At 38.6% G+C, this 18,793-nt stretch overlaps 2 protein-coding genes across 2 annotated transcripts; both read right to left on the reverse strand.

Annotated features, from left to right (window-relative positions):
- Positions 1-4,220: 4,220 nt before the first annotated feature.
- LOC133522704 (methionine synthase reductase) lies at positions 4,221-7,978 on the reverse strand. Its single transcript, XM_061858120.1, has 5 exons — positions 7,385-7,978; positions 7,152-7,298; positions 6,390-6,620; positions 5,394-6,086; positions 4,221-4,502 (listed from the first exon to the last, which is right to left on the reverse strand). Exons 1-5 carry the CDS (start codon positions 7,505-7,507, stop codon positions 4,287-4,289), a joined length of 1,410 nt encoding a protein of 469 aa, XP_061714104.1. The 5' UTR covers positions 7,508-7,978; the 3' UTR covers positions 4,221-4,286.
- A 5,323-nt stretch (positions 7,979-13,301) lies between these two features.
- On the reverse strand, positions 13,302-17,986 carry LOC133522705 (uncharacterized). Its single transcript, XM_061858121.1, has 11 exons — positions 17,840-17,986; positions 17,720-17,765; positions 17,462-17,496; positions 16,567-16,587; positions 16,322-16,480; positions 15,511-15,691; positions 15,022-15,128; positions 14,582-14,725; positions 14,140-14,298; positions 13,500-13,617; positions 13,302-13,388 (listed from the first exon to the last, which is right to left on the reverse strand). Exons 1-11 carry the CDS (start codon positions 17,885-17,887, stop codon positions 13,354-13,356), a joined length of 1,053 nt encoding a protein of 350 aa, XP_061714105.1. The 5' UTR covers positions 17,888-17,986; the 3' UTR covers positions 13,302-13,353.
- Between the last annotated feature and the right edge of the window lie 807 nt (positions 17,987-18,793).

The following is an 18,793-nucleotide window of genomic DNA, read 5'->3' on the forward strand; positions in this document are numbered from 1 at the left end:
ATTTTACCCCAATGAGCATATAACATTCATGCAAGACAACAGCTCGGTGCATAATGCTCGCTTGGTTCAGGGATGGATTCATGACCACAGAGATGTGCTGACTCGCATAAAAATGCCTGCAAAGAGCCCCGATCTCAACCCCATAGAAAATCTATGGGGTAAAATGGTGCAAGAGTGGGACGGAAACCAGTGTCGCACCAAAAATGCTTTAAGACGCCACGCTCTTAACGTTTGGGAGTCTTTTAGAGGGCGAAACGTGTGTGAAAATCTGGTCGGCTCAATGCGAAGACGATTGCAAGCTGTATTAAACGCCGAGCCACCGGGAAGTTACACGAAGTACTAACGTTTTCACAGGCTGAAGAAAAGCAGAGTTTTATTTTGTTTACGGCTAGCGAAGCACGTATTAAAAGGTTATTTTAATGGTATAAGTAAATATTGTTCGTGTTTGATTCTTAAAATAAAAATATTTTCTACTAAATCAGTTTTTTTATTTATATTAAGTTTTTATATTCATATGAATAAGGTAGTGATACCAATGATCGACAACTTAATACCCAATAAACGACACCAGTAGTTCACGTCTATTACTTATGAAATAAGGTTGAAAGTGTCGATCATTGCGTGAATATCGAGCACTGGTGTCGTTAGCTTACCTATCAATATACAGTTTTCGAGAATGCTGCTTGAAATTATCTCATGTGTCTAAGAAACTTACTTGCTCATCCATAATAGTCGTCAAAATCATCCTTGACATTGACAACTTAGTCAATATAGGTAGTAACGAATTCAAATGTGTAGGTAGTCGCCATCAAATATATCGGAGCGGACAAATATCTGAACATGTACTTTATCGCCTTGACAATAGAGGTTTTGTTCAGATATTTGTGACCACCTTGGCCGCTCCGATATATCTGATGGCGACTGTACTATGTCATACGGATTTACAGTATATTTTTTCATAAATGTTCCGATATTTATGATCACCTTGACTGCTTAGATACCATTGACGATCTGTTTGTTACGATATCTTTGTCTCATTGTATGTCACGAATTAATTGAAAAGTCGCTGCTCCCAAATTTACGGCGAATTATATGGTCCGATATTATAGACCTTATCTATCGTAACTAATATATTGAAATTTAATGCTGCTCCGAAATATTTGAGTACCTTGGCCGCTACCATATATCTGATGGCGACTGTACTTTTAATGTCTGCAATCTACATACTTGCTATATTGGCCCGACGGCCATTTGTCCGGTACAAGGTGCTAAAGGTACTTGTACACCACACAAACTAACATCCCCTTTTTAACCCCCAATTTTGCAAAAATTAAAATATATATATTGCAATAGTTCCCTGGGTATCATAATAATAATTCGTCCCGGAGAGTCACTCAGGCATATCATCTCCGGTTGTTCTCATCTTGCTAACGGCGAGTACAGTCATAATCTCGTAGCCAGAATTATTCACCAGCAGCTTGCTCTCCTATACAGCCTTGTAGACCACGAAGTGCCGTACTACAAGTACTTACCTGTGCCAGTTCTCGAAAATGGCCGTGCCACGCTCTATTGGGATCGATCTATCATCACTGACAGGACTATTGTTGCCAATAAGCCTGACATCGTGCTGATAGACCGATCGCAGCGCCGGGCCGTGCTCGTCGACGTCACCATCCCCCATGATGAGTATCTCGTGAAAGCCGAGAAGGACAAGTCCAGCAAGTACCTAGACTTGGCTCACGAGATTACTGCCATGTGGGATGTTGACTCGACGATCATTGTTCCGATAGTCGTATCAGCGAACGGTCTCATAGCGAAGAGTCTCGACCAACACCTAGAGAGACTCTCGCTAGGTGGCTGGATCAAGGGTCAGATGCAGAAGGCAGTAATTTTGGACACGGCGCGTATAGTACGTCGGTTCCTCTCTCTGCGGCCCTGACCACTGGCAGCACCCTAGGTTAGGTTTTTTATAATGTGTTTATATGTATTTTGTATTGTTTTGTAAGTGTTTTTATATTTTACTTTTATATTCATATTATAAAAAACCTAATCTAAGATATGCAATGAATAAAGAGACTAATAAAAATTGTATAAAAATCAAGAGAATATATAAGTTACAATATTTTTTTGACAGCTTTAAAGCGTGTGGTAAAAGATACCGCCGGCGGAAATGGCCTGGCAATGTATGATTATCAATTTTTAGGTTTCCGTACCTACCTCAAAAGAAAAAACGGAACCCTTATAGGATCACTCGTGCGTCTGTCTGTCCATCTGTCACAGCCTATTTGCTCCGAAACTACTGGACCAATTTGGTACACATATGTAAATCTGTGACCCAGACGGACATGTAACTTAAATAAATGAATCTCAAACATAGGGGCCACGCAAGGAATAGAATCTCCTTAGGCAGAACTGTTGCAAAAGTGTCCAGCTGTCAGTTATAAATAATAGTTCCAAATCTCTCCAGAATAGTTAAGAACCTAGGCGTTATTGACGGAGTGAAGTGCGCCGTCTACGATTATTTTTTTCTCAAGTATTCTAGGTATTGTAGCGCCACCTATTTATGGTTTTTTGTCGGCATTTTTTGGTACATGGAGATTCTGTTCCTTGCCTCTTCGATGAAATTTCGAGAAAATTAAAAATAAAAGTTAAGCGGTGGTGGCCGAGTGGATATGACGTCCGACTTTCAATCTGGAGGTCGCGGGTTCAAATCCTGGCTCGTACCAATGTGTTTTTCAGAACTTATGTAGGTACGAAATATCGTTTGATTTTACCACTAGCTTTTCGGTGAAGGAAAATATCGTGAGGAAACCTGCAAACATCTGCGAAGAAATTCAAAGGTGTATGTGAAGTCCTCAATCCGCATTGGGCTAGCGTGGGGACTATATCCCGAGCCCTTTCGCGCATGAGAGGAGGCCTGTGCCCAACAGTGGGATATATATAGGCTGAATTATTATTATATTAAAAGTTTTGCAAAGTATATCGTGTTATATGTCAAATGAAAGGGCTCATGAGAATTTCAAATTTTTTTTTTTAATGATTAGCTTCAAAATTATTCAAGACAATAGACAAAAATTAACTAATCTCTCCCCCCCCCCCGTTTATTTCCGAAACGACTGGGTCTAAAATTTCGAAAAAAATACACAAAATAGTTTTTTATCTAAAGATCACAGGAAAACCTATTAGAAATTTGACAGTTAAGGGTAAGTCGGACTTAAGAAAAAAAACGTAAGATAAGAGTTACACTAATTGCCGCTGCGAAGGTGTTACCGACTCTGGTGAAATTTTGTGAGCAGGTTTGATAGTTACATAGAACTTCTCTGTTGTTTCGTTTTTTTGGAGATTGTTAAACGCAAGTCCAACTCGCACATGGCCAATTTATAACAATATTTTCTAAAACATACATTAAAAGCAGCCATGGGAATTTAAGAAAAATATGTACCGGCAAATGGCCGTCGGGCCATTATAGCAAGTACGTACGTACGTACAGACATTAAAAGTACATACTAACACTACATTATCCCATACATTTTATTCATTAGAAAAAAGGTCTGGTGACCCTGGGACCCATTGGACAAACCCTGAAATCCCACGTAGGGTTATTTGTCAGGAATGCTCTGACGTTAATATTTTTTTAATTAGAAAAAACGATAAAAAAATATTTTTTTCGAACAAACGTTATTTGCAGTACCTAATCGACAACAAAAAGAAACTCACTGTGTTAATCTTTGGCAGTGTTTTTGACAATTTGTTCGAAATATTTGATAATGATGACATTTTTCAAAAGTCAGAAGCTTATTAGTGTTATAAATAAAAAAGATAATCATAAAGGTTGAAGAAGGTTCCATACTATTCTTTGAGGATATTACCTTAGGAGCTAATAACACATACAGGCTGCTCCAAAGTAAAAATTGGTAATTAGTTAATTTCTTCGAAACCGCTACACCGGCTGTTATGATACTTTCTATTCTGGTTCTAAATACCCTAATGCATATGTACCTTTTGGCTTTGTCCAATGGCTAGGGACACACTGTATAGATAGATATGAATGCCACAAATAGGAACATACCTACCTTGGCGATTCGAAAAGCCTTGAGCATATAAATCCATTTACTAACATTGAGTAAGTTTCTATCAAATAAAATATTCCCCGCCAGTGTACCAATCGTGTCTTGAAGAAAAAAGTAAGGTTCCCTTCTGATCAAAATGAAATTCATACCTATTAAATAAATATATAATTTAAATAAATTACTATACAAAAAGTATCAAAATTATTAATTATTGCACTAACTCCACAGATCAACCAGATATCGTTTGGCCTTTTCCATCTGAGATATACACTGCTTGGCGTCATCATGAGTTTTACTATTGTATTCAACTAAGTAGCTAGTTATACACTCTTTGACTTGAGCAACCATAGTTTTGGCTTCTCCGCATACATACACAGATGCTCCTTGCTCTATCAATCTTGCTACATCTTTACCATTCTCATTTAAAGCATCCTGCGAAAGAATATTTCAATTAGAGATGTAGGTTAAGTTCATATTGAAATCCTAGTCCTATTTAGCAACCTCATATTACTAAAGAATCGTCAAATATCCACGATCGAGTGACGGGCCGAACCCAAGTTGCCACGTTGTAAGAGAAACTGTATAATAATTCGTTTACTTTAGAAACACAAGTTTTTACTTGCAAACTTGTGTTTATTGTTATTAATAGACAATAATAAAACCATTACACTATAATAAAAAGTGAAAGATACACTACATTTATTTAACTAAATAAAGAAAAAAAAAATTATAATGATAACTGATCAATTCAAATGAAAAAGAGTACAATTTCTACAGAATTTCTCTGAAAACTGTACCCAGTTTCATTTCTCTGTTTACAATGTAGAGGTTTTATCAAACATCTGTGCTGTCTCATTGGCTTTACAATGGCTATAGATCAAGACTAATGCCATCAAGATTACAATGAGCGGGTCTTGGGCTGAGTCTGGGCGCGCACTGATTGTGGAATGCTTTACGGATGCCTTTTCTAATCACTGGTTGCTTTTAGTTATGCTCTTAAAGACACGGAAGTAATAAAGCCTGTTAATCTCCAGATAAAGTAGTGTGAGTAGTGTCAATGGTGTTGTAGTAAAAAATATAAGGCATAGAAACAACACCTCTAAATTACTCAAGTGAACTTTCAGAAAGCTTACTAATTGCATTACGCTGTTTTGTGTTTCTCTCAGTGGCGCCATCTATTATCTTTAAGTTTGTTAACAGTTGTAGTTAACAGCTATAGCGGTACGCACGCAACTAGATGGAGATATTGGAGATAAACAATCTATATAACTTCATAGTCTCTATATAAAATACAATATAGATAGAACAGATAATTTCGCTTACCTGAACATGTCTAGCTTGCTCACTTTGTATCCTAGAGAATGCTGTTACAAGTTTTGTCAAAGTCAAGTTATCTTCATACTGTTCCAGTACTTCTTGATATAAATAATCCAAATTGGGATCTCTACAACCGAAGAAGAGCCACACCTCCCCCATTTTACTATTTTCTGATTTCAAAAACTCTCTCTCTTCTAAGAAACCTATAAATGGTGCTATACCAGTACCAGTAGCTATCAGTAATAGGGGAGTTTCAATATTACATGGCAAAGAATATTCTGCCATATTCTTCCTTACATAGATAGGGACCCTGTCCAGACTGTCATTTGTTATACTTAGATTTTCCATTCTATTTTCAAATGTATCATTTATAATTTGTGATTCCAACCAGCCAGTTGTAAGTCCTTTTCTGTTGTTATAGGATTCCATAACTGAAAAGCATACTTTCAGTGTATTTGAATCTTTCAGTCCACTGTTCACTATGGAATATGGCCGTGGTAGTAATCTGGATAAGTTTGCGAGTAGTATATGAATGGGTGGACGGCATGTTCTGAAAATTGTAAATATGTCTAAGATGCATATTCCCCTGTTCAATATATGTTTTGTGTATGCCGCTGCACCTTCCTTGCTGCATAGATATTCTAGAGTTTTTCTTTCAGTGTCACATTTGGTGTGCTTTGATATAGCCAGAAGAAAAAGCTGGAAGAAATAACATCAAACTTAATCAATTTAATAATTGGACCATTTAATCTTAGGATTCATTGAGATTGTACTCAACATGTATTGTAGTGATCTCAAAACATTGCATTCTTGATCTGTCTGATTCCCATAATATATAACCATGTATTTCCATATTATTAAAACAATTTAGTTCCTAGAATTCACAAATTATGATTCTGATGTTGTGAGAATAAATGAAGCCAATGTATATGCTTTGTGTAAACTAATGAGACTTTCAAGCAAAACATAGGCAAATAACTGGTTGTCAATAACTATGATTACCTTTTTTAAGACTCCCCTCAAATCCACACAATGTGTAAGGACATGTCTTAATGTGGATCTCACTGGTATATGCCCTGGCACCTTAGTCTTTGAGCCGCTGTCCACAATAAGGTTGTAGAACTGGTCTCCATATGATATGCCCAGATGATCTAGGACAGCATTCACATCCTCTGGACTATTTCGAGGAAGGATGCCTATTGTGTCTCCAGCTTTGAACTCAAAAGAACTCTCCTGAAACATTAATATTAAAGTTTCATACACAGATTAACTAATATTTAAGCTTTATAACCACCCACAATTTAAAACTTGCCAAAACATATGCAATTCTGATTTGTCAAAATGAAGAGAAATTAAATAAGCTGCAAAGGAGTGGAAGGCCTTTTTATAAGCCTCTGGACAGTGAGGTGAGGTGGAAAAAAACATGTTACGAAATTTTCATATAGCAAAAATGTTTTGTAGAGGAACAATGACAATAGGTTGTGATTAGCACTGAATAGGATAAAAGCATTGTGTCCAAACTTAAAAAGTTTAAATTGTATGTAAGTATCAGGGTATGTAAACAACAACCTGGAAATGCTCCTAGTCAGATCAGATCCCTGACAGCACTAAGTCCAAGATCCACGATGCGTTACATACTGCCAAAAACCACAGCAAGTGGAAGGCGTTAGTCCACAAATTAATTCATAGAGGCGAACCTCAGGAATGAGGAACACGACACGAAGAGGAGGAGGATCAGTTATGTAAACTATGAATAAAACTTACCTCTACATCAAACGTGACTTCGTATACCGTCTTGCAGTCAGCGTTAACTGAGGTTAAGCGACGAGAACTCAATATTTGAGCTTGATATACTTCTGAACGCGCAAAGGGTAAGGCAGGTGGCGTTTCCTTATAGACAGGCTCGATAACCTTAAAACACAAATTTCATATAATAATTAATTCAAAATGCAGTTCGAAAATCACGTGTGAATCATTTAAATGTTTCAAAAACTTACATCACATGTTTCAACCTCCAGATACTCCAGTTTTAAGCCAAGATCTTTACATGCGGGTAAAGTAATACTTTCAGCTTTCAATGCTTCATCAAACATGTCTTGGTAATGATATGTGACCACCATTTTTACGATATTTATACAAATTTCATAATTGATGCGATTTTAATTCACGCAACGCGAACGCCATGACGCCAAATCCAAATGACAAGGGCACCGAGACCGAGTGCACGTGTGTGTCAAACAAATGTCAAATCACCGAATCGTATTAATGAACAGCCAAATAATGCACAACCCAACAATCGACTACAAAAAAAAATTGACGGGTCGACGACTGACAGCAGTGAGCAAAGTTGCATTTCATCATCAGCAATTTGATACATTTTTGAATTTTTTCCTCACGTTAGCTGGTACGGTGGACTTTTGCGTTTTAAGTAATGATTTTTCGAATGATAGAGTTAGACCAAGATAAGTCTGCAGAGATTTTGATAGCCAAGACTGTGCAAGTGTTATTTTAAACGTGAAACTTCTATGAAATTATGACGTATAAATGCTATCAAAATCGCTGCTTACCATGGTTTAAGTCTAGCATTCCAGCTCAGTCTTACGTCTCGCAGCTCGTTCTCTACGCTCCGCCTTCAGGTGTGTACGCCCAAGACGGTTGCGCAAGACAGAAAGGCGTGGAAAGATCTTGTGGAGGCCCTATTTACCTCCGGGGTGCCCTAAGAACAACAACAACTCTAGCTTTAATTTGGATTCGATTTGTAAGGTTTTACGGACAGTATCTTCCTCACGTTAGTATGGTGAAAACTTTGTAGAGTCATACCTAAAATAAACTCAATTTGTAATAAATATATGCATGTATTATATAGACTTTTCTTTGACAATAAAAATTAATGACATAAGTGATGTTCTTATTTAAATGTTCTAAAATACCAAAGAGTAGAAAGAAGGTTGGGTCATTACATTCGTCCCTCCCCATCCCTGATCACATCTCTTCTATAAGTCTCCGAGGTGGTCTGGTTGCCCGCTGACTACGGTGCTGCGTTGTAGGGTTTGCCGATGTAGATACAGGATCTGGATCAGGCGACAGGCTTCTGTTACTCGTATTTCCTGTGTGTGATGAATCTTCAGGAGTGGTGGAGCTGTTGTGTGGAGGGCTCATCAGGGTGGAGTTAAGAGTGGCGGATGAGATTTGTGACGGTCCAGGACTCGAAGTGGCATCGGGCGTACGAAACATATCTGTTAGGGGGGATGAAGGAGATGGTTCATGGTAATTTGGAGGGTTATTAAGTGATTTCAGTCGAGGTCGAATATGATCAGCGTGTCGCCTTATGACGTCTCCATGTGGTGTCGAAATAGTATAAGAGTAGCGATGTCTGCGCTCTGCTATAATTCCAGGCTGCCACGACTTTTCAAGCCGAGTTCTATGGTATACTGGACTACCGGGTGCATAATTTGGTTTATTCGTTGAGGTTTCAATATTGACCTTTACTTGTTTGTACTGTAATTCCCTCCTTTTATTTGGTCGAATATTTGACAATAACGTATTTATTTGACGTCCAAACATTACTTCCGCTGGTGATTTGCCCGTAGTGTTATGGGGTGTGATCCTGTACGTGAACAAAAACTCTCTTAAACGCTGGTGTTGGGGTTCTGTGCCGGATGCAAATCTTGATTTAAAAGTCCTTACGAGGCGTTCCGCGAGACCATTGGTTCTTGGGTGGTAAGGTGAAGATCTAATATGCAAAATGCCTTGATTTTTACAGTATTGTTTAAATTCTGATGATGTGAATTGTGGGCCGTTGTCAGATACAATTATTTCTGGGAGACCAAAGGTGCAGAATATGTCGTCTAACTCAGTGCACAATTTTGACGTAGTAATATTCTTCATAGGTTTAATTTCTATCCACTTCGATAAGGCATCGCTCAAGACTAACCAGTAAGTACCTTCAAAAGGTCCTGCAAAATCGATATGGATCCTTTCCCATACTTTCTCAGGGATAGACCACGAGTAGATTGGAAGTTCAGGGCAATGAGGTCTATTTTGTTGGCATCTACAACATCTCTTGACATACTGGTCTACGTCTTCATCAATGGATGGCCACCAAAAATAGAAACGTGCAAGTGCCTTCATTGCTGATATTCCAGGATGGCCTCTATGGAGGTATGCAAGGACTTTGCGTTGTAGTTTTTCTGGAATCACCACTCTACCTTGCCATAATATTATTTTGTTTTCTATTGAAAGTTCGTTACGCTTTTTGAAGAAATGCTTAACGTCACTGGTAAAGTGTATTTCTCTCCAGCCGGTTTTGATACATTTTAAAACTTCTGATAATATGACGTCTTGGCTGGTTGTCTCCTTCAAAAGATCCTCAGAGAGATGTAAATCTGTCATTCTGGTTCCTAGAAGACATGACTCAATGCGATGTACAGCACACTCTGTTTCTGAAGGCTGTGTTTGGTAATCTGGAGAGGCAGTCGGCTAGTATGTTGTTTTTACCTTTCTGGTAACATATGTCGTAATTATAGCAGCCAATTATTAGTGCCCATCGAACGAGTCTGTTATTTGCTACTTTGGGAAGATTACGCTGAGAACCCAGTATATGGATTAATGGCTTGTGGTCAGTAAGTAAGGTAAATTTGGTTCCTCGTAAATATTGGTCGAATTTCTTGATTCCAAACAAAATGGCGAGTGCTTCGCGATCAATGACTGAGTATTTCGTCTCCGCTGTTCGAAGTTTCCTTGAGGCAAAAGCTATGGGTTGTTCTGTGTTCCCATTCTTGTGATACAACACGGCTCCCACGCCTTTCTCTGAAGCGTCACATGCTAGAAAGATTGATCTGTCTTCGTCAAACGCAGTCAGTGGTTTTGATAAGGTAATGCATTGTTTAGTGGCTTCGAATATCTGATTTTCATGTTCTGTCCAACGCCACGGTTGCCTATTACCAGTAAGTTCATGAAGGTCAGCGCATATTCCGTGTAAATGTGGTATAAAACGTTCATAGAAATTTACAAGACCCAGAAATGATCTTAATTCTTTAGCGTTGGTAGGTGTCGCAGCTTTGGAAATTGCTTCTAGTTTCTGTTTTGTCGGGCGTATACCGTTTTTGTCTATAGAGTGGCCAAGATATTCTATTTGATTTTGTAGAAATGAACATTTTTGTAGATTTACTTTTAGGCCTGCTTTCTGTAGTCGCTCAAAGATGACGCCAAGTGTGCGTAGGTGTTCCTTCACGTCTTCTCCGGCTATTGCAACGTCATCAAAATACACTGCTGTGTTAGGAATGTCCCTTAGTAATTCGTCTAAGTAATGTTGAAATATGGAGGGCGCTGTTGATATTCCAAAAGGCATTCTATTATACCTAAAATATCCTAGATGTGTCGATAGTGTTAGGTATTTTTTTGATTCCGGTGCTATTTCAAATTGCAGATAGGCGTCCTTAAGGTCTATTTTTGAAAATATTTTCCCTCGTGCTAATTTTTGTCGTAGTTGATCGAAAAGTGGAACTGGGTGTAAATGTTTAATCAAAACAGGGTTTAACGTACTTCTGAAGTCTCCACAGATTCTTATATCACCGTTCGGTTTTACGACGTTTACTGTGGGTGTCGCCCACTCTACTGGTGTCACGTTAGGGTCTACGGGATGTATAATGTTATCTGCCACAAGGCGCGCTATTTCTTTTTCAATATTTTTTTTTATCCCAAACTTGATAGGTCGTGCAGGTAGATGTACAGGTACTGCTCCTGGCTTTATGTGAATGTTTACAAGGTAGTCCTCAACTTTGCCAAGCTTCCCGTCGAAAAGTGGTTTGTATCTGTCAATTACTTGTTGTAGAGTCGTCGGCGTTACGTTTTTAATGGAGTATACAGGTTTGGGGAACTCCATTCCGAAGGTCTCACTCCATTGTAACCCAAAAAGCATCGGATCTGCGTGTTTCATGACAACTACGGGAACAATCTTCTGTTTCCCCTCGACTTCCACCGTGACGTCGGTGAGACCCTCTGATTTGAGTTTGAAGTTATGGTACGCTTTTAATTTAGGAGCTTTCGTTAATGTTGGAGCACCTATTTGCCGCCAAAGGGATGTGCTTATGATTGAGTACGCTGATCCCGGGTCCCAGTGCATAGTACAGTGTTTTCCGTTAATAATAACATCTATTCTCTTACAGTCTCTGTTTCGTGCTGGAGCGACGTTGCATACTAGATCGTCTTCAATGTCACTGTCGTCTGAAGAATCGTCATTCGTGTTAGAAGACGATCCTGTGGTGTTCGTTACACGTTGTGTTTTGTACCCGGGTACTTTAGGTCTGCCTTTGATTAGGTATGCTCGGCCAGTTTTAATACAGCAGCTTTCGTAGTGTCCTTCTGTGCTGCATTCTTCGCATATGTGTTTCCTTGCTGGACAATTTGTTAAATTATGTTTATCGTGCTTGCCGCAACGTAGACATTGACTGGAACGTATTTTTCGGGGGCTTCTGTAATTCGTAGCTTCTTGTTTGTCAGCTTTATGGTTAGCTTTCTTGCTTATTCTTTTAACGTTTGTTGATGGCGTGTCGTTTTCGGCTTGTTCTCGTGATTGTGCGATTGAAAATAATGTGGCGAATGTCACCTCGGTCGTCTGTCCATTAATTATTTCTGTTAAGTTAGGCCACTTTTGTTTCAGATCTGTTTCGAGTTCCGTGTGATTAAGGCCTGTCGCAAAGCGATCACGAAGCTGGCGCTCTAGTAGTTTGTCGTCGTAACCGCAATCTATGCTCAACGCTTTAAGACGGTTTGTGTAATGTTCTATGGACTCATCATTTTCTCTAATACAACTCCAAAATTCTATGAGTGCGCGGTATCGCGTTTTCTTGACGCGGTATAAGTCTAAGAGTTTTGTACGAATGTCGGTGTATGTGCTGGTTTCAAAGTTGGGGGTAAGTGCTGTCTTCAGTTCCCTGAAAAGGTCAGGTGTCATACAGTTAAGTAATAGGTCTTTCTTCAGACTATCATTTGTGTCTACTGCGTGTATTGAGCACTTGGCTTCAAAAAAATCGATGTAGTCACTCACCCTGTAATTGTCGGGGTTAAATTTGTCCATATTAAAGCTTTTAGAATAGCGACCTTGTTAGGCTGTCCTTGTGCAGTAGTGTTAGCGCTCGTCACGCTGCTATCTGCTTGTGAGGTACCTGCTTCCGTCCGTGTTGCTGTATGTGTAAGTGCCATACTTAATATTTTTAAGATTTGTTCCTGCTGTGCTTGCTGTATGCTCAGGAACTGAGCGAATTGTTCGGCGTCCATTTCGTCGCCAATAAAATAAACTCAATTTGTAATAAATATATGCATGTATTATATAGACTTTTCTTTGACAATAAAAATTAATGACATAAGTGATGTTCTTATTTAAATGTTCTAAAATACCAAAGAGTAGAAAGAAGGTTGGGTCATTACAATACCAACATAACTCTTCAGTGATTTTTACAGCACAGACGTGCAAGTGTTGTTTTAAACGTCAAACTTCTATGAAATAATAATAATTAACTATAAATCGCTGTAGAGTTATCTTGGTCTGACTATCTTTTACATGGCAACAATGTTTGTTCACTACGCTTGCCTCGCTCGAGGAGTAAACAACAACTTTGCTCCCTTGTTAAACAAATAAGTATTGGATTAAATTTAATACCAATATAATTCTAGTATTTATTTGCGACGTGGACATACGGTGAATCCTGAACAAAGTGGAGGATTGTATAATGTCTGTGCTTGATCTTAATTATAACATAGGATCCTGAGCGTAGAGAAGGATCCAAGTTGTAACGTATAGGATGAAAAGGATTTTGGTACCATATGACATAATGTTTATTTAGTATTGGCTATTAATTAAAAAACGAGATGAGAGCTGCGAGAGTTACACGAGATAAAGTAATAAAAAGAAAAATCCGATGAAAATTTAATACAAGAAATAGTACAACGGTAATAGTGCTTCGCTTTATTTTTTCTTTTTGTTATCATTTGCGTCGTCAACTGCAACAATTAAATACATAGTTAGAAAATCCTGGCACCTTGCATCATATACCTGCTCTAAATGATGTTACATCATAGACTACACATGCGTGCGATAATTATCTTACTTACTTGAAATCTCATGGCCCTTATCTTCCGTGTAGCCCTCCAAACAGAAGTCACATGGAGTAGTCTCGCATGGGTTCTCAGTAGTTGTGGGGAATTGCGGGGTCAATTCATCTGGAGGAGCCTGAAAAATGGCAAAAGTATTATATTTCTATATCCTTTAAAATTATTGCGACAGATCTTTTACACCAAAACAAGAACAGATCACAACACTAAATGGTTCAGTGAAAGGACCCTATTCTACATTAGAGCACCTTCAAGAAAGCTTTTAGACTTTTAGATTGAACCGCTTTTTAATCACTCGACTTGCAAGCAAATCCCTGCAAATGTCGAAGCCCTCTAACTGCCACTCAGATGTTTTTCATATTACATACCTATAATTTGAATGAAATTGGGTGTGCAATATCGCCACGGTCGGAGGTATAGGTAGAGATACCATTTCTGTGGACGCGATATCCTGACGGTGGGACTTGAGGACTTAAAAAAGGGATGTGAATACATTAAGAAGAGGATCGTTGATTTTTTTAATACCATGTCGGTGGCAAACAAGCATACGGCCCGCCTGATGGTAAGTCAGTCACCGTAGCCTATGGACGCCTGCAACTCCATAGGTGTTACATACGCGTATTATATGCTATATGCTAACCTCAAGCCGGTATAGATATGAAATTTTGCAGGGGTCCCAAGTGCTGCAGAATGTTGCATTCCGTATCAGGTCTTTGCGAGGCTCGTCACCGAAGTAATCGAAGCTGATGACTACGTTGTTATCGATCGCACATAACTTCAGAAAATCATCCATCGATATCTGAATATAAATTGAAAAAAGAATAAAAATTCCTCGTCTCAAGCTCGTCAATCTGCAACGTCAAACTACTCCAGGGCGCTTTGCTCTTAAATGTTTACTTATATAACCAAGCATCGTACGTATATGCTAATCACGTCTGTGAGTTAATTACAACTCCACGTATATTGTATGAGGGTTACTGTATATTACGTTACCAAGATCAAATTGATATTTCCACTTTTAGGCCACTCTACATATTTCTCTATTTCTGTAACCACCTTGATCACCTATTTCGCAAGTATACCTTAGTTTTATTTCCACAGTCTAGTGTACCATTCTTGAAATAGTTGTTGTCCCTCTCTCCACTGCCGAGACAGAACATCCAGCCTTCATTGAAAGAATATTCAATGGGAGCCACTTCAGCTTCGATACAAGGGTCGACATCTACCTGTATAAAATGGTTCTATATTAAAACCATTAGAATTTCCTTACCCACACCAAACAAAAGACCCAAGTTTAAGTATATCCCAAAACGTTGTTTGTTACTTAAAAATATACGACAGTTTGGTATCGAATATAAGAATAAAACATCCTTTAACATTGATTTGCTATGCCTCTCGGTTTACCAAGTCTACAAATATTATCTCCAAATCCAGTGTGAAATATAAATTTCAAATCATTATCCTCTCTTCAGAGTCATCTGCGAGGTTTTGGCACTATTTAAGAAAATAAAGCCTTCGTTACCTTTACAGACTCCTTGCCAAATGTGCATTTTCGATCATGCATATTCGCCTGCGTTCGGTATGCATCTTGATCAGGCTCCGAACCAACGGGACATTCATAGTAATTACCTTGAACAGAATTTCAGATAGTAAATAAATAATAAATTTTAGAGATTTTTACACAAATTGATGACAGTAAGCGCACGAAGGCTTATGTTGTGGGTACTCAGACAACGATATATTTAACATATAAATACTTATATACATAGAAAATACCCATGACTGAGGAACAAATATCTGTGTTCTTCACACAAATATATGCCCTTACCGGGATTCGAACCCATACCCACTAGGCCAGACCGGTCGTCAAAACAGATGAACAACATATTTCAATTGAGTGTTATGGTTTCCCAACGTAAATCGGTTAAACCAGTCAATCAAGCAGATTACAGAGTAATTTTTGAAGGTATTAATTATCCTGCAATTAACTGTTAAGAAACAATGTAGGTACCGTTTTGTATAATATAGACGGTTCTGTGCGAGGCGCTGACGACGGTGCGGATGGTAAGCCCGTTGCCGCCACTCTTGATATTCTCCATGAGCACCTCCTGCGCCGCGCGCTGCTCACGCGACCACTTCGCCGCCTCCTCCGCTAGGATCTGGCGGCTCACCTTGCCTGGACCTTGAGTAGACTGTAAGAAAGCAAATCATACCTAAATACCAATCAAAAACAATTTTATTTATTTACTAAAACAAATGACCACAATGGTCCAACAAAGGTAACGACCTAAAGAGACAGTGCACTGGTCTTATCTGTCGGAAGCCGATGGGAAAGACCATCCATTTCAAATTTGCTATGGGTGGACGCCAACTCTATTCTCACGCGAGAACATCACACTGTCTTCCAAGGTTCCAACAGGAAGAGAGTGATAAAAAAAGTACATGAAAGTGGATACGACGAGCTCCATTTGTTTATATCTGACTAGCGTCCCGCCCCGGCTCCACGGGTAAACCTTAACAAATTATAGTCCTAAATTGATAGGTGAAAACCGCATGAAAATCCGTTCAGTATTTTTTGAATTTATCGCAAACATACAGTCATACAGACGCAGCGGGGGACTTTGTTTTATAAGGTGTAGTGATAGTGATAATAGTTTTCATCATTTGGCCACAATACTTGTAAGGAGTCCAAGTACTAAAAGTAATAGCACAATAGCCCATAGAAAAGAATGGGGCACATTTGTGCTAAGCATGCATTCTCTGGTAAACCGAACGCCAACTATCCGGCTGTGAAATCGGTGTGTTGCCGAAAAACGAGTTACCTGTGGTGGGTTCTCCATTATGACGTGGGGCCGGCCCAGCGTGTGCTGCCATATCAGCTGTGCTGCGACCTTGAACTTGGCGCTGTGGTGCAGCGGCTGGATCTGAAGAATGCCATACCACGCCAGCTCGCGATATACGCTGTCGGGCAGATATCCAGTCTGCAAATCAACATTAAAAATCACAATATTTTCGGCCCCTCCAAAGTTCCAAAAGAACCTCTTTAAAAAATTGTATTCTTACTTACAGGCATAAAATCCATGTGCCACTGAAATCAATAAAGATATATAAAGTAAGAAAGGTGTGGGTGGGTAAATAATAGTCAAAGGCTACAACTACAACGCTACTTAAACAAACTGGATTGTCACACTGGCGCCTCATTCAATTGAGGCGTAAATAAGTGGATGTAGAAAATACGGACCTCGTTACTTACCATCGTCGACACTGTTAACTGATAATTAAGTTGTAATAGTAATCCTCATTGCAGTATTAGAAGGTCCACCAATGTTCAGTTAAATTAAGTCTGTTTGTATATATTATATAACTGCGGTGAAAGAAAGATTATAAAAACTACGGCCCTGAGCACACGGAACGTAAGCGTAAGTGTCGCGGAGGCGTATCGTAAAAACATTACAAGTAAGTACGAGACGCTTAGAGTTCTGAGGGCCTACCGCGAACCATGTTTGACGTGTTACCTCCCTATCACGCTTACTGTGCTGCGCTGTGCACCAAGCGTCGCATAAGCGTAGCATAAGCGTAATTATTTTATAAGTAAAATCTCATTAAATATAAAAAAAATATTTCCCTTTTTTATTGTCGTTAATTTTTTACAGTTATAATACAATTTATAAAATCTCATTAGTTGGAATAATGTAGCCGCTGGCGTCAGATGTCTTCGGCGGATGTATCTACGATCTTACTCTCTCGTCAGATGAAGATTTTTAATTGATAGATTATGTCAGAAGTTTTGTTTTTGCATGTATTACGCTACGCCTGTAGTAATGACGACAGAAATCTCATACACTACGCTACGACGACGCTTCGTGTGCGGACTTGTTTCAAGTTCTCTTACGCTTAAGCGCCGTGTGCTGAGGGCCTAACCGAAACTAAAAGTCATAAGGATCAACAAAATTTAATTTTACCTCCTCTTCCGCCTGCTCCGTAGTCGGGATAAAACCTGAAAATATTATTTGTTTACAATATACGCGGATAAGTATGATACTGCTAAAACGGGGATATTACTAGCACTTATAATCAAATCTAAATAAATCTATGAAACATATCAATATAAATGTCAGAAAATGAGATCCTGTATAAAAATTTACAGTAGTCTACCACTGATACCTGAAGGTTTTTTCCTAAAATCACTTAGCTAACCACTAGGATTAAAGACAACATACCATCATCTTCGCCGCTCTGTTGATTACTTTTCTTGGCTATTAGAATCTAAAATAACAGAAGAGATATTTAAATGGTACCTATAGATAACTCAGTAATTCATTTTCATCTATTTCATATACCTGGAAAATTAAAACTAGAAACCATTTTCGTTTATAATGCTGTAACATTCTTGCCGTTAATACCAGCACCTAACACTAGGCACATAAAATAAATCTTGGATTTTTACTAGGTAGTTAGCACTAATTGCGTTATCGTATCGTTAAAATGGAGTAACAATAGCAATCAAATTAATTGAAGAAATTGGAACCTACCCAAAGGTAAAAATGTTTTGTTAAATCTAGATCCGGAAAACTTAACTTGGAGCATCGCGTCAGTGGATAGGCAGCGCGCAGCGGGGCTACCGCGAAAATCTAAATTTAAGAAAAGACGATTTTCCGTTTTCGTGATTGTACACAAGGTGTTTTCACCCCATCAATGCACATCCATCCAGGTAGCCGACCGGACAAATATTGTCGCAAGACGAGCCATGTAGAGCATTATCTTAAAGTCAAACCAAGATAAGTTGGCAGCGATTTTGATACCCCAGACCTACCATGCTATTAATTTATAGTAGAGTCGATAGTAGCTCTTTGTATAGGTACAGTCGAGTTCATAAATATGTATACCTACATGTTTCACCTCATTGCAATGGATTGAGGTGAAAAAATGTATACATATTTATGAACTTGACTGTACATCCCCAGATCCGTCTCATTCAAATTAAAAGTAACTTCTGGCGAACTAATTTGTCAGTAGAAAAGGCGCGTAATTATAACATTCATTGCGCATGGTTGTATTAAATATTTAAATTACATACTATATAACATTATTTTAATACAACACGAGTAAGTCGATCATGCTTGTTTTGCAGTATAGTTGCCTACCTAGAATAGATACAACTCTTTGCACAAATTACAAAATGTGTGTGCGAATGTGACTTCCCAGGTTATTTGTGAAAAATAAATAAAACGACCAATATAAAAAGAAAATTTTAATTTCACTTTCTGTAGCAGTTGAACCGACCCATCGTTGCT

Source organism: Cydia pomonella, chromosome 11 (assembly GCF_033807575.1).
Source record: "Cydia pomonella isolate Wapato2018A chromosome 11, ilCydPomo1, whole genome shotgun sequence".
NCBI lineage: Eukaryota > Metazoa > Arthropoda > Insecta > Lepidoptera > Tortricidae > Cydia > Cydia pomonella.